Genomic DNA, 27,966 nt, shown 5'->3' with positions numbered 1-27,966 from the left:
CTGAAGAAGAGTTTTGGCCCAAAACGTTGCCTATTTCCTTCGCTCCATAGATGCTGCTGCCTCACCCGCTGAGTTTCTCCAGCACTTTTGTCAGCCTCATATTTCCATCTACCCACCTTGGTTCTATAATTATTAAAACCCATACCATTAAAACCTGCCAATCTTCAACCTGCGTCAATCCCTGTCAGTAGAGCTCTAATGTTCAGGTTCAGTCTCCCATCATGCCAGCAAGTCAATCATATTTTGAAGATTAGATTATGGGGGACATGATCATTTCTAAAAACATTGCACTAATAACTGCATCACAATGCTATGCAGAAAATAAATGAGCTTGATTTCATATGAATAGTATAAATCTTACAAACTTTCCAATGATTCTTTGTATTATATAGTCCACAATATTTAAGTCGATTAATGCATTACAAAATCACACATTGTTACAAAATAATACAACATGATATCTTTGTTTCTGTTCTTGGTCTCCCCTTCCCCTGCCCTCCATCCCAGTCAGCTGGTGGTCCATGCTTTGCAAATACGCAGGCCCTCAAACCCATGCCCCAGCTGATGGCTTGTGTTAAGGTTGTCCTGAAGTTGGTAAGTTGTGATCCAGGGCATCTTAGCAGCTTGGTGGCAAACCACTATGGTGGGCATGTGCTCAGCAGGGCGAGGAGGACATCTGGTCATAATCTGGGCATTTGAGAAGGGCCGGGTAGCTGGCATTCATCTGGAGGGAAGCTTCACTGGAAATATCAGAGGGACTGCGCCCACGAGGCCAGGTTTCTGGGTGGAGGAATTGGCCGGAGTAGTCAGAGCAGTTGCTCAACCTTGGTCTGTAGAAGCTTGGGCGAGGTCTGTAGATCTCTTCGGCAGTGTATCGCTTCATAAAAAGGTAGACGGACATTACTCCAGCACTCTGTAAGATACCAAGTTCAATGCACTGTGAATTTCTGCCTGATAATGGTATGCGCACTGAGAAATTCAACACTTTCCCTCCCTTGGTCCCGACATCCACAACATTTTACTGCCTCGCTCCCACCCTATCATCCAACTCAGTCCCATCTGGCAAGAGGCTAGTTGTTGATCTAAGCCTGTTGAACTAGGCCCATTTTCTTGGGGGTAAAATGTTGGGCATAGAAGGTTGGTGTGCAGCTGTTGAATACGGACACAAAAATGGTTTATTTTCAATGGTACCAACGTCTCTGATATGAAATTGTAAACTTGGTGCAGAATGAGGGGCAGTGTGCAATCTGCATCAGGATGCATCAGCAATTTTCAAAATGGTTTTGGATATTCACTTGAAAAAGAAACTGTGCATGTGGAGCAGGGGTGTGGGAGCTCTTTGGACAGCTCTTTGTAAAACTTGGAACAAGCACAATAGGCATCTGAATCCAGGGTTCTGTATTTAACATTTTGACCCTGGTTTTGGATATGTTAATCATAAGTTCATAAGACATAGAAGAAGAATTAGGCCATCCAGCCCATCAAGTTTGCTCCATCAATTCACTCTCAACCCCTATACTGCCTTCTCCCCATAATCTTTGATGCCCTTACAGATCAAGAAACTTTCAATCTGTGCTTTTAAAATACCGTTTGACTTGGTGGTCTGCGGCAATGAACTCCACAGATTCACCACCCTCTGGCTAAAGAAATACCTCCTCATCTTTCTTCTAAAGGTACATCTTATTCTGAGGCTGTGCCCTCTTGTCCTTGACTCTCCCGTAACTGGAAACATCCTCTCCATATCCACTCTATGTAGGCTTTTCATTATTTGGTAGGTTTTGATGAGATCTCCTCTCATCCTTCTAAACTCCAGCGATTACAGCCCCAGAGCCATCAAAGGCCGTGCTTGCTTTACCATGTAAGTTCTGCCCAAGGGCTGCGTAGACTTGCAGCTTATTACTGCAGTCATTTCCCTACAGGCTCTCTTTCATGAATTGCCTTAAAATCCCACTGATCAACTTGAACTAGTCACAATGGCCCGGTAACCTTGCATGACGGATATGGTTGCTCTCTGTAACTGACTATTGCACTGAGACTGGAAATATGCAGAGATTTAATACATTCTAAAATAAGTAGTAACTCTAGTTTCAAATAGATATTTCAGTGATAAAACTTAGTGCACAATGCAGTGTAGGTTTGCAGTCCAGCGAATCAGAAGCAGTCTTTTTCCCCCCCCACACCTTATCCCAAAATTACTCCTAACATTCACCATGTAATTGCGATTCATGAATGAGCAAAAGTGAAATATTGGATCAATGGGTAGATGAAGAATTGTCAGTCCTGACGAAGGTTCCCAGATATGAAACACTGTTTCTCTTTCCACAGATGCGACTTGACCTGTTGAATGTTTCCAACAGATTCTCCTTTCATTGCTTTCACCTTGTGAGCAAAATACACTTAGTAGGTGTGTAGATATCTTATCACCCAGAGAGTTGTGAATCTGTGCAATTCTCCGCCACAGAAGGCAGTGGAGGCCAATTCACTGGATGTTTTCAAGAGTTAGATTTAGCTCTTAGGGCTAACGGAATCACGGGAAAAAGCCGAAACGGGGTACGGATCTTGAATGATCAGCCATGATCGTATTGAATGGTGGTGCTGGCTCGAAGGGCCGAATGGCCTACTCCTGCACCTATTTTCTATGTAGGAAGGAACATGCAGATGCTGGTTTACACCGAAGATAGACACAAAAAGCTGGAGTAACTCAGTGGGTCAGGCAGCATCTCTGGAGAAAAGGAATAGATGACGTTTCAGGTGAAGACCCTTCTTCAAACTGAGAGTCAGGGGAGAGGGAACTGAGAGATATGAAAAGGTACATACAATAAATGAATGAAAGTTATGCAAAAAGACAGATCTATCTACACTCAGTAGATGCCTCGGTGTAACATTCAGTTCAATGACATCTCACAACTTGCAACACGGTATGGGTTTAATTGATTGTGGCCAATTGGGTCACACTGATTTTCTGGAACCTGAAGTAATTCTTTATTGATCTTGGATTCAGGACTTACCTGGGCTTACCTTGTCAGTACATCTGGACGCCCACAGTTGAGGTCCTGACCACGGGGGAAAATGGAGGAGGACTGGCCAAATTTTGTGCCTTCCACCACAGTGATGAATGTTGCGGTGGATGTTTGTGTAAATTTTTTATCGTGTATTGTGTGTTCTTTTTTATTGTATTGCTGCTGGTAAATTCATTTCACTTGCACTTATGCAAACCTTGTCTGAATGACTAGAATTACCTCAGTCAGGAGGAAGGATATCGCTGAAAAGGCAAAGGACCATCCATACTTGTAGTGGAAATAGCTTTCTGAGTCTGGAGTTCTGTTCAAAATCTCATCGTTGATGTTGGATATGTAGAGCACCAGCCCGACAACGAGCGACAATCCTGTTCGCCAGTAAAACACAGATGTGAAGTTGCAAATAAAATTATTGTTCAACATGTGGTAACGGTTAAAGAACATCAAAGTATGCATTGTTTAAGAAAGATGCTGGAAAAATCGAAGGCAGACAAAAATGCTGGAGAAGGCAGAATAGATACCGAGTTTCTCCAGCATTTTTGTCTACCTTCAAAATATGCATTAGTGGCTATTACCGGGTTATTATCTGGTGTCTTGATCCCATGGTGTGAATTCAAATTGTACTGTGATGGTTTTGGGAATTATTATTATCTTTTTTTAAATTAGAAGCAATTGTACAAGGATAAGACGATCGGCATAACAATTATACAATTATTGTATAGCTTCATTTTTAACATCATAACCTAAATTAAAAAAAAAGAAAAAAGGAAAAAAAAATAAAGAAAAGAAAGAAGAGAATGAAGAAAAAAGAAATAAAATAGAAAAGAAAAGAGCAGGAAAAAGGCCCCTCAGCTAAGCTACCAAAGCAGTGCAGAAGAAAAGAAAAGAAATAAGAAAAGAAAATAAGGAGATATACCTTTCTCAGTTTTGGGAATTTAAATGCATCTAATAAAATAAATTAAAATAAAGATCTTGTGTCAGTATTGGTGATCATGGATCTACTGGAATATTGCAAACATTGTGTCTGAATGACCAATTCATTGCCCGGAGGCAATGAAGTCAGTGGTTCATGCCCAGCCTGACGTCCAAATGACCCGAGACTTACTGATGTGTTTGTCTCATAATTGGTTCCTCAGTTCAGGGGAGAGTCAGGGTGAACATTAAATGCCAGCCTTACCTGCACACTCAAGAAAAGAAGAAACTCAAAGCAAATCCCAAGAGGCATTGTTGCACATTGGCACTTGGGATGGATTTCAGGAGAGACTGGGCAGATACAAGAGGAGTTTGTTTGCTGGAGATAGAGAGCATGCAGAATTTTTCATATGTTGGGCTTTTATAGTTTCCGTGTTTCAAGGTCACTATTAAGGAGGAACACGAGGAACTGCAGATGTTGGAATCTTGCATAGAGCACAAAGTGCTGGAGGAACTCAGTCGTCAGGCGGCATCTCTGGAGGACATGAATGAATGAATGAATGAATGAATGCATGAATGAATGAATGGATGAATGAATGAATGGATGATTGAATGAATGAACACATGGGGCAAACACAGAATGTCAGTCGGAACTCAGTCGTCAGGCGGCATCTCTGGAGGACATGGATAGACAATGTTTCCCATCGGGGCAAACACAGAATGATTATGATAAATCACTACTGCATGTTTGTGCCATTCCTGAAGCTACAAACAGCACGCAATTAAATACTGTCTGAATAGGCCTCAGATTCCAGAATTGACTAAAGAAAACTAGGGTAATACTGACACACTGAAAATGAGATGCAATCTAATAGATATGTGGCTTGTTTGTTTGTTTTGCCATTACCTGAAAGTATAAAGAAGATCCCCGACACAAATGCCAAGATGGTCCTGTGAGGTCTGATGTGTCCAATGTTATTCAGCACAAAGCCAATGAACATGAAAAACAGGCTGACCAGTGGGAAAGGGGTGGATGATCGGATCATTTCTGTGGAAGGAGAAAGATCTGAGCAATCAATAAGCACTAGAATGAAAGAACTCCACCTCTACCTCACATCCCACATCTCATCGTAATTCTTCTGACACCCATGCTGTTACTGCACTTCAAACCAATCTTTATGAAGTTTTTAAATTTTATAGAGAGCAGCAATAAAGTATTTTTGAACATATGAAGTATCTGAGGCAGATACCACGGATGTATTAAAGTGTGCCTTAGTTAATCTGGGGAAACGGGAAGAAGGACATGTAGATTAACCATATTCATCTCTGTCAATATAACCTTCACCACATATACTATGCATTATACACATTCCACCATGCTTTGTAATCCAGTCTGGGACTTGAGTAAGGAATGTGTCGGGGTGTTTTATGTTGAACTTGGGGTGGGAGATTGCAACCTTCACGTGGTCCGTCCTGTTTCAACGAATGCAATCAACCTGGCATGCACAATCAAATAAGATCAAATAGAACAAGTTGTCCCACAACTTTAGGTTGTGCATGTCATCTGCAAGAAGAAGAAGATGTTGAACTCTATCGTGTGTTGTGTTCTTTATTTTTATTGTATGGCTGTATGGTGATCATATATCACTGTGCCAATTTGCACATGTGACAAATAAATGTATCTTGTATCTTGTATCTTGAATGCAGTTACTGATAACAGCCCTGCTTGTCCCAAACTCGGCAGTCTGCAAGATGATGCGAGTGCAGTAGTATGTATTATTCTCTCTGCATACGTTTTAATAAAAGCTTTGTGGTTCACCTAATACTTTGTAATGGACAGTTACAAAACAGGACATACGAAAAGGGTCGGATGGAGAGAGGTGGAAGGAGGTTTGCGTGCAATAAATACCAGCATGTCTGGTTTGGCTAACTGTCGTTTAAAATGGCTCCAGGCATTTAAACATTGAAGCTGATTAGAGGCCGTATGAATACTAACTTAAAATACTGATGGTAGACTCCGAGGTCAGCTGTATATTCATCGGCATCACGTACTCGATGGTAAAGCAATGCCCACGCTCCTTTCCTGAAGATACAAGCAACAGGCGGTTAAAAACTCCCATTCATCACATGTCAGCAGGAGGAGAACTTGCATCGAAGACCATTAGCAAACCTTTCAGATGGCTGTCCCAGAGGCACATTCACCCGAGACAAAGGGCTGATCATGTCACAGATTCAGTGAAAGCCCACTACATATAGAGTATGTTATCCAGCCAAGAATGTTACTTTGGTAAAAATAAGGCTTTTGTAGTTACCACAATAACTTCTTCATTAAAAGACACACTACTATGTTCACATTGTCAGACCACGTTGAGATAGATATTACATTTTTATTGGGCAATCACATATTAGGAAAGTCTTAAAGATAAAAACAAAATGCTGGGGGAACTCAGTGGGACAGGCAGCATCTCCGTAGAGAAAGAATGGGTGACGTTTCGGGTCGGGACCCTTCTTCAGACTAGTCAGGGGAAAGGGAAATGCAAGATTTAGATGATGATGCTGAGAGATAAAGAACAATTAATTAAAGATATGCAAAAAGTAACAATGATAAAGGAAACAGGCCATTGCTAGCTGTTTGTTAAGTGAAAACGAGAAGCTGGTGTGACTTGGGTGGGGGAAGGGATGGAGAGAGGAAATGCCGGGGTTACTTGAAGTTAGAGAAATCAATATTCATACGGCTGGGCTGTAATCTGCCCAAGCGAAACATTTCTAACTTATTAGCAGTGTATCAGTGGGGATGATCAGCCATGATCAAAGGGCCACAAAGGGCCGAATGGCCTGCTCCTGCACCTATTCTCTATTGTCCATTGTATCTGAATAGGAGTTTGTCATTCCAAAACAAAATACCCACTCCTTTGCTACCACTGATGCTAAGTTCTTCACAGTTTATTATTTCCTCCAGATTTCAGCATCTGCAGTCCCTTATGTCTCCCCTCTCCCTTGCCTCATTTAAAGAGCGTGCTGGAAGCAGGAACCCGGCTGAGTTTAAAGCGAGCGGGAAGCACAACCCATCCAACTGCTAAACAATTGGGATTTCAAAAATAATTAGATAGCAAATTAACAGAGTTTGCCACATTCATGCAGAAATTTGACTAAAAATTTTATCAGAATGAAGCCTAGATTAGGGGTATTAGCTACAGGAGTTGGTGGACAGATTTAGATTGTTTTCTCTGGTGGCAGGGAGATCTGAAATAACAAATATCAAAGTTCAAAGTAAACTTTATTGTCAATTCAAATAAATTGTATTGAAATTGCGTTTCCCCATACTCCAAATGTGCAAGTAATATTTATAACACAGTCAGACAATCTACCAATAAGATAGACAATATACATTATTTAAAATATTCACAGTGCCAGAATGTAGTAACATTTTGAGGTATGTTATTAAGGTGCAATAATAAAAGGTGCAATATAGAAAAGTGCAAATAGCATACTGCAGACATTGAGTTAAAATTATTTTGACAGACAGTTGGTCTTTGTTTGTGTAATGTTCATGGACTTTTCTTGAGTGTGTTGAGTGGTCTGATGGCCTGAGGAAAAAGCTGTTTTTGAATCTGGTGGTTTTGCTCCGCATGCTGCGGTAGCGCTTGCCAGATGGTAGGAGAGTGAGCAGTTTGTGTGCTGGGTGGGTGGTGTCTTTGATGATATTGGTTGCTCTCTTGCGACAGCGAGATGGGTATGTCCTGGATTGCAGGTTGTGGTGATCTGGTGATCTTCTCCGCTGTCCTCACCACTCTCTGTAGTGCCTTCTGGTCAGCAGCAGAGCAACTGCCATACCAGACTGAGAGACTGCTGGTAAGAATGCTCTCAATGGCACCCCTGTAAAAAGTGGTGAGGGCAGAAGGGGGGAGGTTGGCTCTCCTCATCTGTCGAAGGAAGTGGAGGCGTTGCTATGCTTTCTTGACTATATAAAATTATGAGCGGCATAATTAGGGTAGACAGTCATGACTTGGTTCGGCAACTTGAGCGCCCAGGAGCAGAAAAGACTACAAAAAGTAAACACTGCCCAGTCCATCGTCGGCTCTGACCTCCCTTCCATCGAGGGGATCTATCGCAGTCGCTGCCTCAAAAAAGGCTGGCAGCATCATCAAGGACCCACACCATCCTGGCCACACACTCATCTCCCCGCTACCTTCAGGTAGAAGGTGCAGGAGCCTGAAAACTGCAACGTCCAGGTTCAGGAATAGCTACTTCCCCACAGCCATCAGGCTATTGAACTCAACTCAAACAAAACTCTGAACATTAATAGCCCATTATCTGTTTATTTGCACGTTATCTGCTTATTTATTGATGTGTGTATATATTTATATAATGGTATATGGACTCACTGATCTGGTCTGTACTCATGCCTACTGTATTGTGCTGAAGCAAAGGAAGAATTTCATTGTCCTATCTGGGACATATGACAATAAACTCTCTTGATTTGACTACTGGACATATGACAATAAACTCTCTTGATTTGACTACTAGAGGGCATAACGGAGATTTAGAATGGAGACGAGGAAACGCTTGTTTTCCACAGAGAGTTGTGGAATTCTCTGCCTCAGAGGGTGGTGGAGGCCGGTTTTCTGGATACTTTCAAGAGAGAGCTAGATAGGGCTCTTAAAGATAGCGGAGACAGGGGTTTTGGGGAGAAGGCAAGAACGGGGTACTGATTGGGGATGATCAGCCATGATCACATTGAATGGCGGTGCTGGCTCGAAGGGCCGAATGGCCTACTCCTGCACCTATTGTCTATAACTTTAAGGTGAAAGGGGCAAAGTTTAAAGGAGATGTGTGGGGCATACTTTCTTTAATTACACGGAGGCTGGCTGGTGACTGGAACGCTTTCTAGAGTTGATGATTGAGGTAGATACAATATTGATATTTAAGAAGGAACTGCAGATGCTGGAAAAATCGAAGGTAGACAAAAATGCTGGAGAAACTCAGCTGGTGAGGCAGCATCTATGGAGCGAAGGAATTGGTGACGTTTGGGGTTGAGACCCTTCTGTGGAGGTGGGGGGGGGGAAAGACGGGAAGAAGACAAGAAGAGGTGGAGACAGTAGGCTGTGGGAGAGCTGGGAAGGGGAGGGGAAGGAGGGAGAAAGCAAGAACTACCTGAAATTGGAGAAGTCAATGTTCATTCTGCTGGGGTGTAAACTGCCCAAGTTTTAAAATATGAATTTTGCTTTAAAATTTTTAAATATGAATTTTGCTTTTGGTTACATCAGTATCATTTGGTATGGTCCAACTCAGCTGGGACCTCAGAGTGCAGTCATGGATAGTCAGGAAGCAAACTGCTGCCTTGCAAGATTTAAATCAGTAATCAGGTCTTATAATCTACTCAGTTAATTCACTTTTATTTATATGAGACGGTGGCGCGACTAACCCGTTGCAGCGGCCCCTACAGCCTGTCTGTCTTTTTTTTATTTTGTGTCTAGTTAAATGTAGTGTTGGTGTTTGTTAATACTGGTGTAAAATATGTATATGTGGGGGGCAGCGGGGGGGGAAGGGGGAAAGGGGGAAACCGTTTAAAATCTCTTCCCTGTACGGGAGACCCGACTTTTTCCCTGTCGGGTCTCATAGAAACATAGAAACATAGAAATTAGGTGCAGGAGTAGGCCATTCGGCCCTTCGAGCCTGCACCGCCATTCAATATGATCATGGCTGATCTCCGTCTCCGTTGTCGTTGGGGCCTAGCACCGTGGAGCGGCCTCCAACCTGAACGACCCGGGGGCTCGGGAGACTGCGGAGCTGCGGACTACTCACCATCGTGGGGCTGGCCGGCCTCGGAGCGTGGGGAGCGGTGGTGACTCACTGCTGCGACTCGACTCCTGGGGCTCGGAGGCTCCAGCAACGCAGCCGTAGGTCCGGTGGACTGTCGAGACATCGGGAGCTCGTGGGTCCGGTTGAGGAGACCGCATCCCGGACCTCCCGCAACGTGACTTCTCCAGCCCGTGTCGCAGGGTTGGAACGATCCGGAGCGGGGACGTACATCGCCCGGCACGGCTTCATGGCCGTGGGACATTACAGCGCCCGCTGGGGGCTCCAACACTGTGACTTTTAGACCAGGAGCGGGGCCGTAAATCGCCTGGCACGGCCTAAAATGGGTGGGACTTATCATCGCCCGCTGGGGGTTGGACATCGGGAGAGACATGGAGAACAGGGGAGAGAAAAGACTTTGCCTTCCATCACAGTGGGTTCACTGTGATGGATGTTTGTGTGAATTAAATTGTGTGTATGTCTGTGGGAAATTGTCTTTGTTTGTATGGCTGTGGAAACGGAATTTCGTTTGAGCCTCACTGAGGCTCAAATGACAATAAATATTGTATTGTATTGTATTGTATATAGCACATTTAAATAACAACTCTCGTTGACCAAAGTGCTTTACATTGGTGGAGGTACTAACGTTATACAACATTTGTTCACAGATTAAGTACATACATACATGTAGCCCTCCCTCAGAGGACGTCAAGAAAGGCTTGAGAGTAAAGATGAGTTTTAAGTCTCGACTTAAAAGAGTCGATGGAGGGGGCAATTCTGATGGGAAGAGGGATGCTGTTCCACAGTCTAGGGACTGGTTAAGCAGCCAAGACCATATTCTCAGCATTCTTGTAAACAGCATTAAATGAAAACAGAAATTGTCGGAAATTCTCGCAGTGGCACAATGGTTCAGCTAGGGGAGCAGCTGCCTACAGCACCAGAGCCCCGGGTTCAATCCTGACCTGGGATATGGAGGAAATCGGAGCGCCTAAAGGTCAGGGGGAAAACGTTTGCATGTTCTCCTCCTGACCTTTAGGCGCTCCGATTTCCTCCACATCCCAAAGGCATGTGGGTTTGCAGTTCATTTGGTAAATTTCCCCCCAATGTGTCAGGAGAACTAGTGTGAATGGGTGATTGATGGCCTGTAGACACACTGGGCTGAAGGGCCTGTTTCCATACTGTATCTCTAAACTCCACTCAGGATATTTTCGGGTTGGGCAACCGAATACCACTTTCCTCCTTTGAGTTGCGATCTTAATAACTCACAAACAATAAAACCAGAACTAGGACATGGACCATACCTGCCAAGAAACAGACTCTCCACAGGCCAGAGTGCAGAGACATCTTGACTTCTGTCGTCATGTTTAGGGGGGAAAAGGCCCCTTCCTCCAGATATAACCAGTAGTCCGTGCTAACCGCTACTCCGAGCAGACCTAGGCCGCACACAGCAAACACGCTGCTCAGAAGAGTCAGAGCTTTCCTGCCACACGACGTCTTTCCACACAACATCTGAAACAAAGGGAGAAACTCTGCAGGTCAGAACATATAAATTAATCAAACAAAACCATTGTCCTATGTAGAATTGCTACCTCCACCCACCCTGTCCAATTAAACAACCCTTTCCAAATTCCAGTGCATAAAAATTAGTGTTTTCACTATTTTATTTTTCAGATGTCTGACTTTTTTTTCCAAGGTTATGATAGCAATAGGATTTATAACTTCAAATTATTAAAGACTGCATCGTTGGAAATCTCTTAACAGGATGGCTTTAAGTGTGTTAAGGGCCTGTCCCACTTAGGCGATTTTTTTTAGGCGAATACGGTCGCCTGCTTGTTCGTGAGTCGTCTCCTCAGTCGCCCAAAGAGTCGTAGCGTTTTTCTGGTCGCCGCTGGATTTTGAAATGTTCAACATTTTACGGCGACATTGGGCTTGACGTCATTGAGCGTAGCTTGACCTCTCCTGACGTAGGTGCTGTCGTAGGTTGTCGCCGGTGCTGACGTCTGTGAATTCCATTGGCGACTACCTACGTCAACCGGCGACAGGTATCGGCGACTGAATTGTCTTCAGTTGTCGCCGACAGGGTCGTAGCTTGTTGCGGTCGTAGGTGGACGTCCTAATGGATCGCTGGATGTCGGTAGCTTGCCGTAGCTTGACATCGACTACGTGGTAGGTTGTTGTAGCTTGTCGTGGACATTGTCGAAAGGGACTTTGCTACGACTATGACAGTCGCCGAAAAAATCGCCAAATGTGGGACAAGCCCTTTAGTTCACATGCTAAATGAGCCAATGTCTCAAATTCGACTTCCCCAAATAGAGATAACATCAGAAAGAGATATGATGACATTAAAACATTGGCATGTTTTGTAAAATAATGGCACATTAACCGTACTTCTACGAAAGAGGGTTACAGATGTAGAGACTTCAAGCTGACAGTCGAGAGCAGTGCTGAGGGTGTACTGCACGGTCAGAGGTGTTGCCTTTAGGAATAGACTCAGTGTGCTGTTGTTTGCTTTTGTCAAATAATGACTGATGAGAGAGTCACTAACGCTGGAGCTACGCTAATATCGCACCAGCCTGTGGAGAAATTTATCAGAAAAGCTGGTAGACCCACCGCCCCCAGAATCAGAAGCTGTGGGGCAACACAAAAGAGTTGCATCAGTGAGTTGTGAGTCACCAAATCAGAGTCGTTTCATCACTGCCTGCTGCCGTTTCTTCTTGCTGAATCCCGCTGTTCTTTGAACAGTGGGTGACGATGGACTATTCACTTCATCCGGAAATAACCTAATGAGGTTGGCGCAGCTCCCGGGTCCACTCAATGCTCATGGCATGACACGTGAAGCGAGATACATCATTAATTAATCCCGCAGATGTGTAGCGCGGGCGCGAGGCAGCTGAGGAGGACACGTGCTTCAGGCACAGCACATCCTCCGCTCAATGCCGTGCTAGAGATGATGGAAGGATGGAACTCGCCACTCTGGGGAGATGCCCCCGCAACGAGTCATTCTGAAATTTCCAAAAATCCTCGCCACCATCGCGGATGCTTTCAAACTCAATTTCATGTTCAGACATTGTATGGATGGCCATCCTTTCTGGGAATGGATGAGAACAATTACAATCCAAGATTTCTAGATGGTTTAAATAAAGCACACAAATTGGATTTACTGCCTTAATTTTTAATTTGATGCAGCTAGCCCCAATCAAAACCAAAGCATTTCCACAGCCAACACTGGGAAACGATTCACTCCTAGCTAAAGGCAAGTGATCTATGAGACGAAGCTGCAGTCAAGACCACTCCAGTTATAAGGAGAGATGGGACAGACAGGGAACGTTTTCTCCAGCGCAAAGACGTGACCGGATAGAGGTTTATAAAATCATGAGGTGCGTAGATAAGGTGTATGGTCTCAGCCTCTTCCCCAGGGTAAAGGAGTCTAAACCTAGAGGGAATAGATTTAAGATGAGAAGAGAAAGATTTAAAGAGGACACAAGGGGCCACTGTTCCCATACAGAGGGCGGTGAGTATATGGGACAAGTTGCCAGAGAAAGTGGTTGGCATGGGCATGATTACAAACTTTAAGAGACACTTGGACAGGTGTTGGTAATGTATTGACTTATTATTGTCAAGATACAGTGAAGACCTTTGGATACACAGGCAAATAGGACTAGCAAGGGTAGGCATCTTGGTCAGTATGGATGTCGGGCCGAAGTACCTGCCTGTCATCACAGCAAGGAAACAGTTGGAACTTAGACATGGCAGTTCCAAAGGTGGATGGGAAACGAAGGTGGCAGCCGAGATTTCCTGTGCTGTCGGCTCAGGGGTGTAGTTAGACCAACTCTCTGGCGGAGAGGTGAGATTGTGGTCCACTGAGTCACAGCTGACGCACAAATCAAAGAAAAGTCCATGTTTCGTAATCTTCTGTATCCCCGCTAGGCTCCACTGCATCCTCATCCAAGAATTTATTTTCAATTTCAGGAGATTTAATGATTCATGTTTCAATCAAGTCGGCAAAGCATCCTTTATCCTATTCTGTTCTTTTGCAATATGCTGTTATAACCGTTCTGTCGCCTTTCCAATCGATATCCCTGCAAGAATCTTTGCTGTTCGGAGTTGTTGTCTTTCACAACCTTCTCAAAGACAAAATCAAACCTCATTTTAGCGTTTCATCTTTATTTTTAAAAGTCCATTCAAACTATGTAGGCATTCAGATAAATTGGATGGTCAATTAAATAACAAAATGCTTTGATTTCAAATGGCAAGATGTAAAATTGTGTTTAAAACTTACATTATAAAACTGTTTATAATCGCAACTATAATTAATTCAGCTTGTATTTTAATTCACAAATTCATGGTCATTGAGTAATACAGTGTGGAAACAGGCCCTTCGGCCCAACTCGCCCACACCGGCCAACAATGTCCCAGCTACACTAGTCCCACTTGCCTGAGCTTGGTCCATATCCCTCCAAACCTGTCCTGGCCATGTACCTGTCTAATTGCTTCTTGAATGGTGGGATAGTCCCAGCCTCAACAACCTCTTCTGTTTGTTCCATACACCCACCACCCTTTGTGTGAAAAAGTTACCCCTCGGATCCCTATTAAATCTTTTCCCCTTCACCTTGAACCTATGTCCCCTGGTCCTCGATTCCCCTACTCTGGGAAAAGACTCTGTGCGTGTACTTGATCTATTCCTCTCATGACTGTGTAAACCTCTATAAGATCTCCCCTCATCTTCCTGTGCTCCATGTAATAACGACTCATCCTACTCAACCTCTCCCTATACCTCACACCCTTTAGTCCTGGCAACATCCTCATAAATATTTTCTGAACTCTTTCAAGCTTGACAATATCTTTCTTATAACATGGTGCCCAGAACTGAACACAATATTCTAAATGCGGTCTCACCAACGTCTTATACAACCACAACATGACCTCCCAACTTCTACACTCAATACTCTGACTGAAGAAGGCCAAAGTGCCAAAAGCCTTTTTGACCACCTTATCTACCTGCGACTCGACCTTCAAGGAACCATGCACCTGTACTCCTAGATCCCTCTGCTCTACAGCACTACCCAGAGGCCTACCATTCACTGTGCATGTCCTTCCCTTGTTCGACGTCCCAAAATGCAACACCTCACGCTTCTCTGTATTAAATTTCATCAACCATATTCCTCCGCCCACCTGGCCAATCGATCCAGATCCTGCTGCAATCTTTCACAACCATCTTCACTATCTGCAAAAGCACTAACTTTTGCATCATCAGCAAACCTGCTAATCTTGCCCTATATGTTCTCATCCAGATCTTTGATCTATCAACAAGGCATCCTTTTTATTATTTGACCCTTTATTGTTACAAATTGAGTTTTCATTTCTCATTGGAAGGCTCTAGTGAGTCAATTAAAATGCCCAGTTAGTGAAGGAGATTGCCAACGGCTGCCCTCGATTGCCTGTAACTACATAGCGACCCTACTACCACTGCACTACGAGTTAAAAAGAACCATGCCGACCAATTTTTACTCGCGGAAAATTTTCAACATGCTGAAAAATTTTCTGCGACCTAGCTGAGGCCTCAAGTATTCGGGAACTTCCCTCGAGCATGAAGGAGAGTTCCAGTGACCTCATAGGACCCCCTAGGACCACGTGTCGACCATGCTGTGAGTTTGAGTCGAAGGCAAACTCGTCTAAACTCGCAGATTAGTGGGACAGCCCCATAACATTTACCAACCTCTGCAAGGCACAAGTCACCACACGGAACAAGCTAAATAAAATGGTTCAAGTCTTCACATCCTTCGAGTGGAGCTTTAATTACCAAACCAGCAGCCAGTGGTCTCATCCATGGATTCAGATTTATGATTTTAATGCCATCATGTAACAAAGGAGTTTAAATTCAACTAACTAAAGAAACCCAGACAACTAGTCTCACCAAAGACATACATAGATATCCATAAAACAACAGGGATTGTCACCAAGATCCATCTGTTTCACCGGCCATTCTATAGCAACAGGAAATGCTGACAAAATTCAACATCTTTGGAAGAGAGAAAAATCAAGATGCTGTCTGACCAGCTGAGATTCTCCGGCATTTTCTGTTTTGATTGCAGATTTCTTAAGGTAGACAAAAGTCTGAAGAAGGGTTTCGGCCCAAAACGTTGCCCATTTCCTTCGCTCCATAGATGCTGCCTCACCCGCTGAGCTTCTCCAGCACTTTTGTCTACCTTCGATTTTCCAGCATCTGCAGTTCCTTCTTGCATATTTCTTAGGCGATTTTTTAGGCGACTACCGGCGACTAGGCTGTCACCGGGGTGTCGCCTGTATAGTTGTGAGTAGTCGCCTATAGAGTCGTGGTGTTTTTCTGGTCACCGCTGGATTTTGAAATGTTCAAATCTTTTCGGCGACAGTCGGCGACCGTGGGCTTGTCGTAGGTTGACTTCTCCAGATGTAGGTGCTGTCGCAGGTTGTCGCCAGGTGACGCAGGTGCCGACGTCGGTGAATTCCATTGTCGTAGTCCCCGTCAGTTGCCTAAAATAATCACGTAAGTGGGACAGGCCCATTAGTCCAGTCGCCGGTTTTTTTCGGCGGCCTGCTACGATTATGACAGTCGCCTAAAAAACTGCCTAGTGGGACAGGCCCTTGACCCGTTCTGGCCGGTACGAGTTTCCCCACTTGTTCATGTGACTAATGCCGCCTCAGTTCAGTGACATTTAAGAATGAACAACACCAAGGTGGAGAAACTCGAGTCTGAAGATGGGTCAAGACCTGAAACGTCACCTATCCATATTTTTCAGAGATGCTGCCTGTCCCACTGAGTTACTCGAGCTCTTTGTGTCTTTAAATGTATAGTCATAAGCACATAAAAGCCTATATGCTTTTCAGAGATGGTGCCATTTTAAACCCATTAGCCTGGAAATCCAATACCGTAATTTCAGAAACAGTGTAAAATGTTTACTACTTTCTGTTACATTTCTGGGGAATTTAGTTTGTGCGAATCTACCCAGGGACAGAGGAATCCATCCAGGGGATTTGCTGCCATGGAAACAATGACTAACTCAAAGCATTTGTGACTATTGCACTCATCCAGTTCGATTTTTGCTCCAGATTCCAGTGCCTGGGGTCTCTTGTGTCTCACTTAACATCTGCCCCCAGCCTGTCCTCAATCTTGAGTTTGATTTCAATATTAATATTAACATTAACAATGTTTGGACAGCATAATCATGGCACATCTGTTAGAGCTGCTACCTCACAGCGCCAGAGATCCTGACCTCGGGTGCTGTCTGTGTGGAGTGTGCACATTCTCCCTGTGGTCACATGGGTTTCTTAACTGTTCAATTCGTAACTGTCACTGTTGTCATGTTGTTACTTGTGGGTGGAGCACCAAGGCAAATTCCTTGTATGTGAATACTTGGCCAATAAACTTACTTACTTACTTACTTACGGGTGCTCCGGTTTCCTCCCACATCTCAAAGACATATGGGTTTGTAGATTAATTGGCCTCTGTAAGTCGCCTCCAATGCAAGGTGTCGATAAGAAAGTGGGATAACATAGAACTGGTGTGAATGGGTGATCAATGGATGGCATGGACTCGATGGGCCGAAGTGGGGGGGGGGGGGGGGGGGGGGGGGGGGGGGGGGGGGGGGGGGGGTTAACCTACAAACCTGCATGTGTTTGGGATGTGGGAGGAAACCAGAGCACCTGGAGGAAACCCACACGGTCACATGGAGACTGGAGAATGGTCAAACTCCACACAGACAGCACGCCTGGGTCAGGATTGAACCCAGGTCTCCGGCGCACTAAACGGAGGCGCTATCCACTGCGCCACCGTGCCACCCTATTATTGTGATACTTTGCCAAAATATGAAAATAGCCATTAGAGGCAAGCATTTCACTTTTGCTATTGCCATTTCAATACATTCATAGTTTAGGCATAATTGTAATTATACCTGTTATTATTTTTTACATCTGATTTTATTCTTGATGCTCATAATTATTTCAATTGGATAAACTTAAGAAAATTAAGTGGTAGGAAAGCACGTCTCGTTACCCCAAGTGGCAATGAAAATTCTGTAGAGAGCTCTATTTATCGTCTAAGGGCAAAATTCTTGTGTCAGTAATTTACACAACTTCTCCAGTAGTGTACTATTCAATTAGCCGATAAAAAAAAAATGTCTGTAATAATCTGGATTTATACATCCTGAGACACATATTAAATATCATTAGGATGAGCATATTTTTTTGATATATTTGATAAATACACCTAACAGGCAACTGGTGAACAGTGGTCCTGTACCACCACGTTCCCTACAGAATTTTTTTTCAAAGTCCACCTGTACAATTTACAGTGTTCATTATTCCTGGTAAACCATTTCACCAGCCAATTTTTTTTAGAACAGTATGCTACAAGAACAGGCTCTTCAGTTCATGTCGAACATGATGCTAAATTAAACTAATTCCTTGTGCCTGTATATCAAATGATCTATATACCTCCATTCCCTGCATATCCATGTGCCTATCTAAAATGACACTATCGTATCTATTTCCACCATCAAGGTTCTTACAATAGGTACTTACAATACTCTGTAAAAATAACTTGCACCTAACATTTCATTTAAACTTTCCCCCTATCACCTAGAAGATCTGTCCTCTAGTCTTTGACATTTCCACCCTGGGAAAAAGCTTCTGGCTCTCTACCCTATCTATGCCTCTCATAATGTTATATACTTTTATCAGCTCTCAAGATACAAGATACATTTATTTATTTGTCACATGTACCAATTGATACAGTGAAATGTGTGGTGGCCATACAGCCATACAATAATAAAGAGCACAGAACATGATAGTCTTTAACACAGACATCCCCACACAGCGGGATCAAAGTTCCCCACTGTGAGGGAAGGCTCCAAAATTCAGTCATCCTCCTCTGTTGTCCTCTCTTGGTCGGGGGGCTCCCGATCCCCCTGCTGTCGTCGCTATGGGCGGCCCGATATTCAGGCCCGCTCGCCGGGGTGATGAAAGTCCGACGTCGGGACTGAGGGACATCCTCAACGGCTTGGACATCCGAATCGGCCACCTCCTACCGGAGTCCGTGGCTCCCGAAGTCCACAAGCCGCGCTGGGCTGCGATTCAACGCTGGCGGCCCTCGGCAAAGGGATCCCAGGACTCCGCAATGTTGAAATCAGCGCCGCCCGCGCTGGAAGCTCTACGAACCACAGCTCTGATGTTGAAGCAGCAGGCCCAACACTCCGGAGCTTCAACGGCGATCCAGGTAAGGCATCGCCCGTATCCAGCGCTGCGCCGCCGCTGCTGAAGCTCTGGTCCGGGTCCCCGGCAGGAAAGGCCGCTCCAATCCAGGTGGTAGGCCGTGAGGAGGGGTGGGGGGGGGGGCGAGGACGCGACTTGGAGAATAGTCGTGTCCTCGCCAGGAAGTGACTGGGAAACGGTTTGCCCCTTACCCTACCCCCCTCCACCACATGGAAAAGCTAAAGAAACCACCAAAACAAACTTTTAAAACTGATTAATAAAAAAAAAAGACAGAAAAAACAGACAGACTGTAGGCAGAGGCTGCCATCGATGCGGCGCCCCTAGTCCCCTCAGCTTCATATGGTATCTATAATGTTCAATATTTTTCTGTTTCCCATTTTATTTCCTCCAAGTCTGAATTATGCATCATTCTTGCATCATATCTTTTGATCTGCTAACACTAATGTCAATCAAATAATAATATTCTTCTGAGGCAGCTGAGGATATCTTGCTTGCATTCCAGTTCAATGATGGTTGACAGATAGAGGACACTTAGTTTTAGTCTGACATCTTATTAACAGGCATAATTGCAATGACTATACTGGCACCTAATGCTTAGATTCATACATGTAAGGTGGCTTTGTGGTGGCTGATGAGACCAGGGTGGGTTCTGCAGACACTGCCGCAGATGGGAAAGTTGGGTTGGCAGCGAGAGGCGGTCTATTCTACAATCACGTGGTTCTTATCGCTGTTCCTGACATTCCTCCATTTGATTAGTCATTTATAAATGGACTGGCAAAACAATTTCTGAAAGGAGAGAGTGTGGTGGGTTCCATTTCCCTCACCACCCCCACTTCACCCCGAGGGTTTGAGAATATCTTTAAAGTGTTTTCTCTGTCCTGCTGATAGTTCCCAGAGTGCCTGTTGATGGAGTCTAGTGTCAGGCATGTGAGCAATGTGGCCTCAATGTAGAGAGTGCCTCAACGCTGGAGATGTTGGGCTGATTGGGGGCACTTGGTTTTGCTTTGTTTACCATGACATCTTATCTCAGGCAAAGATGCAATTAGCACAACTTGCACCCAGGGCTCAGATTCATGCACGGAAAATAATCAATTTTCTGCAAATTGAAGGATATAAATTTATCCGAGTCAAAATATCGGGCTGTCTGTCTATTATTAGTTGAAATGAAACTGAATATTGGCAGGTGGCACATTGGATTGCAATACTGCGTTTGATGAATTGCTTTCTCTTTGACGGGAGAGGCTTTGGAGAACAAAAGACGTAACTGGAACATTGAAGTGAGCAGGTGAACCCAGCAAGACGCATCATTTCCCTTCATACTCGGGACTATTAAATGCCACACTAAAAAAACCTGTAAGCAGTGATGCGACTGGTGATAAATCATGCGGAAGGAAAGAATTATCCAGGGCAATTCAGAGCCACTTGACACTGTCCTACATTAGAACAGTTGAAAAATGTATATTGTTGAAACAAACTGTAAATAAAGAGGTAGGTTTTAAGGAATGTTTTAAAGGGTACAGAAGTTTACAGAGAGAGTTCCGGATCTGAGCGTCTTAGCACTTAGCGCAAACATCAACACTGAAGTGAATGAACTTGGAAATGATCTAAATACTGCATTTGGAGAGGCGCAATTGAACAGATTGAGGAAATTGAAAGCAAAGATGGATGTTTAAACAGGAATTCTTTCATGACAAGCCATCCCTGGTCACTATGCAGGGAGGTAATGGGTAAATGGAACTTGGTACCTAGCTTGCAGTTTTGTATGGCCACTTTTAGTTGATATTGATGGGGGAGAGCAGGTGGGTGGGAAATGAAAGGGGGCCATAGATGGATCATTAGAAGCAATATGGGTAACATTGCAACACAGGAAAAGAACTAATTTTCTCGCTATATGACTGGATGTTTTCAAATAGAGCCAAGCAAATATTGGCCCGCGCCAGTTGAATGATGGCGAGGCAGGATTGGTAAAAATATTGATAAAACGTCAAAGCTGCACAGAGATTGAGAAAACATAGAGGTGATAAATGACACAGGACATCATTAGTGACTTTAATAAACGATCCATAACTGAACCAAAATAGAAACCTGATTAAAGGAATTAAATCAAGGAAACAAATATTGATGTAAATATGTTGAGGTCTATAATTAATGTGATATAATTCATGCTTTTGATCTTAAAGGAAAAGGTTACATATAGTTACAGATCTCACCTTTAAACAAGGCCAGCGCTGGGTAGATAGTCTGCATGGGATCTTACAGCAAACCAGAGTACTAGGCAGTTCAGGAAGGTGAAATGTTAACTGGGTTTCTCTTTCCTCAGATCCTGCCTGGCCACCAGTTATTCTCGTATCTTTTGCTTTAATAGAGTAGATCAAGAGGACGATGTAGTGTATCAAGATTGACTTTTCATTTGCTTACAGATCGCACAAAACTAAATGTTTACTTGAGATAAGACACAAAAAGCTGGAGTAATTTAGCGAAGGTACACAAGAGTGCTGGAGAAACTCAGCGGGTGCAGCAGCATCTATGGAGCGAAGGAAATAGGTGACGTTTCGGGCCGAAACCCTTTTTCAGTAATTTAGCGAGTCAGGCAGCATCTCTGGAGAGAAAGATTGGGTAACGTTTTGGGTCGAGACCCTTTTTCAGTAAATGTTTACTTCCACGCTTAAGGAATTGAATGAGACTGACTACTTGCCAAAAAAAACCCGGAATTGTCACTCCATTTTGAAAAGGGAAAAGTTGGAAAAAAGATACCTTCCATTGCAATTGTCTGAAAGACTATTTCAACCAGATCAAAAATGTTGGCATCAGGTTCTGACCCCAGTGCATTCAATAGGTCACAAATGCATTAGAAAGAAGAGTGCAGAGAGGAACACTAGGATAATGGATTTTGACATGATAGCTTCAAGCTGCTTGGAGCAGTGAACTTTTAGAAAAATTATTAAGATACGATAAATTATTTAGGGGAGCCATTATTCAGCCTCTGATGGTCATATTGAATCACACTGCATTGGGGATGGAATATTCTCTGCAATAAATCCGACAACGATGAAAGAAAGCATCTTTGTGACACCTCCACAAGCCCACCAGTGGACACAATTCCCACAAAGTCTTCGAACAGATCATCTCAGGACAAATGATAACCTTACAGAAAACAGGCAGAGGTAAGCCTGCAGTCATGTTCATTTGAGTGTGTTAGGAACTTGGGACATGAGAAATGCGCTGATTCCATTGAAAGCCAAGATATCATGCATTCAATTAACTGACCACTGATATAACATATAGAGAGCTACACTTAGTGTACATGTTGTCTCTTAATCCAAAGAATGGACTTGAATAAAGTTGGTTACTTATAGTCCTGTCCCACGGTAGGTACGAGTTCATTCCAAGAGCTCTCCCGAGTTAAAAAAAAAATCAAACACATGGTAAGCACGGAGAATGAACGTAGCGGGTACGTCGGAGCTCGGGGACATCTCTTAGCGGCTCGTAACGCTAACGGCAGGTAAGCACGGGAAGACTCGTGATTATTTTTCAACGTGTTGAAAAATGTCCACGAGAGCCCCGAGTACCGACGAGTGGCCATTACCGTAAATCTCCGAGTTCGAATCAGAGCAAACTCGGGAGAGCTCTTGGAATGAACTCGTACCGTGGGACAGGGCTTTTAGGATTCAGAGGGAGGGAAATTTCTTCACGTAGTGTAGTGAATATTTTGTAATTCATTGCAGTAGATGAAAGTGAAGCTTAGCATATGCATTCATTCAAAACATAGCCCGATACATTTCTACATTAAAGGAATTGTGAAATATGGGATAATGCAGGAAAATCATGGTTTTGATGAAGCAAGGTCAAAGCGTCAAATGCTCTACGCCTGGTCCTGTTTCTTATGTTTTGATGGAATAAACATACTGCTATTAAAGATAAATGGGTTCAAACTGAAGGAGGAAATGAAAGCCAAAGAATCTGGATCGGGGTCAGGGTAATGATGGCTAGCTGGCTTAGGGCTTTCATTGAAATGCTACATTTTTGTTTCTGGTGCTTTCTGTACGTGAGGAGACAGTTGTCACCTATGTTATCCATTGTCAACAGCACACAGTCTGAAATCAGAAGCAGTGGAACTTAGATTCTCTCTAATTCCCCCAACATTAACACACAGCCACAAAAAGCAGCTTCTAATGCATCTGCATTTCCCACTCAAACCACCCTCTGATCCTTCCGAAGATGTCGGTTATCGCGCTGCATGAGGTGCTGCAGAATCAGAAAGTTCAAGATGGTCTGGTGTCCAATCTGTTCTTTGAATCGAGTTAGCGAGATATTTTCATAAGTTTCAGGTTTATGGATGTTATAAGCAACTTATAACGAAAGCAGGAAAACGGCAACACCTGTGGAGATAATCATGACTGCTGCATAACAATTCCGGTAATCAGTTTACATATGGCAATAGAGGATAATGTTTAAATATTATATATCGATCCACAAAATATTGGACATATTGTGTATTTTTATAATCATAATGCCATTGTTGCTCAAAATCTCATCACAAATTATTATTATTTTAATCTCTTTAAATTTTAAATAAGGTATCAACATTTTTTAATAACTCTGTGAATACAAATATTATATGAAAGTTAAACGTACAAATAAGGCATTCATTCCCCCAATTATCCTGCACAAGATCTATATTTTTGGTACAACACTTATACTTCTGTCTAACCAATGTTCCCGTGGGAAGTTGTGTCTCTGGTTCGATCATTAAATAAGATGGTATGCTCCAGTGCCTAACCTGCTGCAGAATTTATATCAAATATCAAATGGCTCTACAATTACAAGAACAGGTTCTGATCATTCCATGTCATTTTAAAATAGATATTTACTCATGTCAGACAGCATCATAGTGAATTCACAATTTCAAAATCTTGAACTCATCTACATATATATGCTTCATTCCATTTTATATCCTACATATCGCCAAAAAAAAAATAATTCTATTAAATAGTTACATAGTCCCATTGACGTAGGTTGGTCCATTTAATGGCTTATGAATGCTGCTTCTCTATTCCCACATATCTGCGACGTCACCTAACTTTCTCCCATTCATTCTAAATGATTATTTTCTAAAATAGAGTGTGGCATATCATGGACCCATACACTGACATTATACTGCTTTTTTTTCCTGCTCCATGCGATATTTTATCACACGGCATTATTCTGCATGCCTTCTATTGTAACCGCTGCAAATCTGGACACCTTTTCCATAGATCCCAACAAGCTGGGAGGAAATACTGCCCCTGACACTGCTTTAAACTGAATTAGGATATACATTTTTTACTAAATAATTCAATAGTCAAAATCCATTGAGCAATAAACCTATTTTAATATACCAGAAAATAATAAAATGGCAAAATTAAAATAATGAACAGGATTAATTTAACCCCGATGGAAGCATTGTCTGTTTGATGCTAGGAAAATATAGCACAATAAAGATTCTTATTTGCACTTTGGGAGCTATGCGTTTAAGGCAAGGGTTCCAGGGGGTAAATTTCACCTACCCAGGGGGTCAATTTGTTGATTCTGGATTTGTACAAATTTTTTTCTCATTGTGTTTGGTTCTGGTATCTGTTCATCATTAGTTGTTCATAAATAAGTGAAATAACATTGTTATGTGCTATTAAAGTTGCCTGGGGTAAACGAGACAAAAAACGGTTGGGAACCCCTGGTTTAAGGCAATGTTGCGGTATTATTGTTAGTCATCCCGTAGCGTAGAATATCGGACAGTACAGAACGGGAACATGCTCTTTGGCCCATCATGTCTCCACCAATGATGATGCCAATGTGACTAATCCCATCTGCCTGTGTAGACCATATCCCACTTTTCCCTGCTTGTTCATGAGTCTACCCATCTGCTTCCTAAATGATACTATGGTATTTGCCCCCCCAACCTGCCACTGCAGCATATTCCAGACACCCACCACCCTTTGTGGGAAGAGAACTTGCCTCATAAACCTCCCCCTTTCACCTTAAACCCGTGTCTTCTCACATTTGACATTTCCATCCAGTTAAAAATGACCGTTGACTAACTGCCCTGGCAATTCCCTTCATAATTTTATATACTTCTATCAGGGTCTCCTCTGCTCCAGCGAAAATAATCCATGTCTGACCAGCTTCTCCTTGGGGCTAACACTCTCCAATCCTGGCAACCTCCTGCTCAATCCCTTCTGCATCCTCTCCAAAACCTCATTCTTTGTATAACACAGCAAGCAGAACTGTGCACAATACTCCAAAATATGGCCAAACTGAAGTTTTACACAGCTGCAATATGACTTGCCAAATTCTATACTCAGCAGCCCCACCGATGTAGGCAAGCATGCCATACACCTTCTTTGCTTCTCTATCTACTTGTTGTGCCACTTAGGGAGATATGGGCTTGCACCCCCAGGATCTCTCTGCATCAATGCATTTAGATGGAACTCAATGTACTGTGGAGGTGGGCAACAACCTGAATGGGGGCTATTGGCAGCTGGCTGCTCCCCGACCTCACTCATGGAGTGACAGCCTCACTCACTGTCAACAGCTGGGTCTCTACCCTCCAGCCTGCCTTCAGACCACGCAACCGAAGGGAGAGTCTGCAGCATATGGCAAAGCTCGATTTAAAATAGAAATATTGACACTTCCAAACAAATGGGATCAGCATCGTGGCTCCCACCTCATGCAACACTTACTTGTTTTGTCTCAAAGTGAGAAAATCAATATGTGTGAAATCCTGGCTGGAAGACAAGTTCTATAAAGTAGAAACCAGGAAGTGCAGATGCTGGTTTGCCAAGGAAAGACACAACATGCTGGAGTAACTCGGGCTCAGAATCGCTGGAGAACACGTTTAGGCAACGTTTCAGGTCAGCACCAGACTTCAGACTCTCCTCAACCCTCCCTTTTCATTTCTAGCTTTGGCCTTTTGGAATCATGGAAAGGTGCAGCAGCACCCAGCTCATCCTTTCGGCCCATTATTCCCATTCTAGCTCTTTGAAAGTACCAATGATGCAATCTCACAACCCCGCCTTGGAAATTGGTTAGTTTCAAGACTTTTATCATGACATATATCATCGCAACAGGCCCTTCGGCCCGACTTGCCCATGGCCGACCAAGATGCCCCGTCCACACTGTCCCACTTGCCCGTGTTTAGCCCATATCCCTTCAAACCCTTGAGTTTAATAGGGCTCTTAAAGATAGCAGTCAGGGGATATGGGGAGGAGGCAGGGGGAACGGGGTACTGATTGGGGATGATCACATTGAATGACGGTGCTGGCTCGAAGGGCCGAATGGCCTACTCCTTCCTGCACCTGTTGTCTATTGTCATCCTGGTATTTGTTAAGTTTCACAGACATTACTTCGTTTCTTAGCAATGTTTTTCCTTGATGTTCGCCGCACATTTCAAACGATGAACTCTGCCAGTTACCAGCTATCTGCGGGCCCCCTCCTACCGAAATGTCGTTTCTTGATGTCTGAATCATCTAATTAGACTGTCTGATACCTGCAGAGCAGTGGAGGTTTCGAGGTCAACTGGCTGGGAGTTGCTGGCAGCAAAGATCCTATAGCAATGGGATCTTTGACTGGCAGAGTGGAGTGGGATCTGATTAGCAGGTTAGATACTCGGGATATCAATCGACATTTCAGGCACGTTTCAGTCGTATTGGGAACGTACAGCGAGGAGTGGTGGGGGTTAAGTATTGATTTATCGACTTATTTTCGAAGCAGCAATCACTGCCATTTTTGCATTGTAACCAAAGCAGAAAAGGCATTTAAACGCAAAAAAAAGACCACGCTGAACAATCAGAATGTCGCCCCCTTTGCTCTTTAGTTCCATTAGAAACACGAGGACAGTTAAATGGATCGCTCGAACCCTCTAGAGAACGACAGATGTGGTAATTCCCGGAGCACGGGTCAGAGCTGGCGGTGACTGGAATGGCATAGACGAAATATTTACTACAAACCCCTCTGTTGGATCCACAGCATTTAGACAGCTTCGCACATGGCTCCTACTTAACATAGATTTTAAAAAGTTATTTTAAAAAAAACCAAAGCGTGTTTTAATTGCTTATGTCAGACAATGGATCTGCAGGTTTTTGCTGTGACAGTTTAAATAGGTGATCGATTATATCTCAATTGTGGTACAAGCAAGGCTGCATTGTATAGAACCGGTTCATTCAGTTGGTGAGATACACAATGCGAGATAACGGAGAGAATATCGGATGGTTGGGGCACAAAGGCGCTGTCTCCGTGAGATTTCTTTGCCCTCCACAAGATACTGCCTCTGTTTTTTTTTTGCCTCTGTAGTGGACGGATGTCGGGTTAGGGCGGTAAGATGAGAGGACAGGAGAGTCAAGGTGAGAAGCTCTCGGTGATTGCAAAGCGACGCGGGTATGTCCCCGTGTGTGTGTGTGTGTGAATGAATGAGAGACAATGCAGCGGAAGGAAACGCACGGGGAAATTCAGCTCCTACCTTTGATCAAAGATCACACAGCGAGGGAAGTTGACCAGGCTGAGTCTCCGAAGCTGCCGCCGGGCGTTAGTATAAGGAATAAGAGCCGCCTGCTCCTGGATGCGCTTCTCTCCTCCTTGGAGCGGGCGGGATGGAGATGACCGAGGAGTTCTCCAGCTGGAAGCAGAGTAAAAGCTGAGCCGAGGAGTGGGCTGATGATGAGGAGGAGGTGGAGGAGGGGGGAGAGAGGCAGGATCAACCCATCAGCGCACACGTGCTTTACAGGGTGACAGATGCAGCAGGAAGTGGGGCACTTTCACACGTAAACTGGGCACTTGTCAGGAAGAGAGCGGCTTGTGAGCGTGACTAGGGGGGAAGACTGCACTAACTCGAGGCTGGTGTCATGGGAGGGCGCAGCGAAACGTGGGCTCGGATGTGGGATCGCACGGGAGGTGGAATCAGTGAAGTTTGGATGCTCGGGGCATCTATTTTTATGGGATGAGATAACAGGTTTTAAAATAA

The 27,966-nt window shown here is 43.8% G+C and overlaps 1 protein-coding gene across 1 annotated transcript; it reads right to left on the bottom strand.

Annotated features, from left to right (window-relative positions):
* On the bottom strand, nucleotides 1-27,879 carry LOC129708163 (voltage-dependent calcium channel gamma-5 subunit). The gene is made up of 6 exons (XM_055653757.1): nucleotides 27,466-27,879; nucleotides 11,030-11,237; nucleotides 5,926-6,012; nucleotides 4,837-4,977; nucleotides 3,240-3,385; nucleotides 1-913 (listed from the first exon to the last, which is right to left on the bottom strand). Exons 2-6 carry the CDS (start codon nucleotides 11,235-11,237, stop codon nucleotides 656-658), a joined length of 840 nt encoding a protein of 279 aa, XP_055509732.1. The 5' UTR covers nucleotides 27,466-27,879; the 3' UTR covers nucleotides 1-655.
* Between the last annotated feature and the right edge of the window lie 87 nt (nucleotides 27,880-27,966).

The sequence above is a fragment of the Leucoraja erinacea genome, chromosome 23 (genome assembly GCF_028641065.1).
Source record: "Leucoraja erinacea ecotype New England chromosome 23, Leri_hhj_1, whole genome shotgun sequence".
Classification (NCBI taxonomy): domain Eukaryota; kingdom Metazoa; phylum Chordata; class Chondrichthyes; order Rajiformes; family Rajidae; genus Leucoraja; species Leucoraja erinaceus.
The sequence above is the reverse complement of the archived record's forward strand: the minus strand, read 5'-3'. Positions and strand labels throughout refer to the sequence as shown.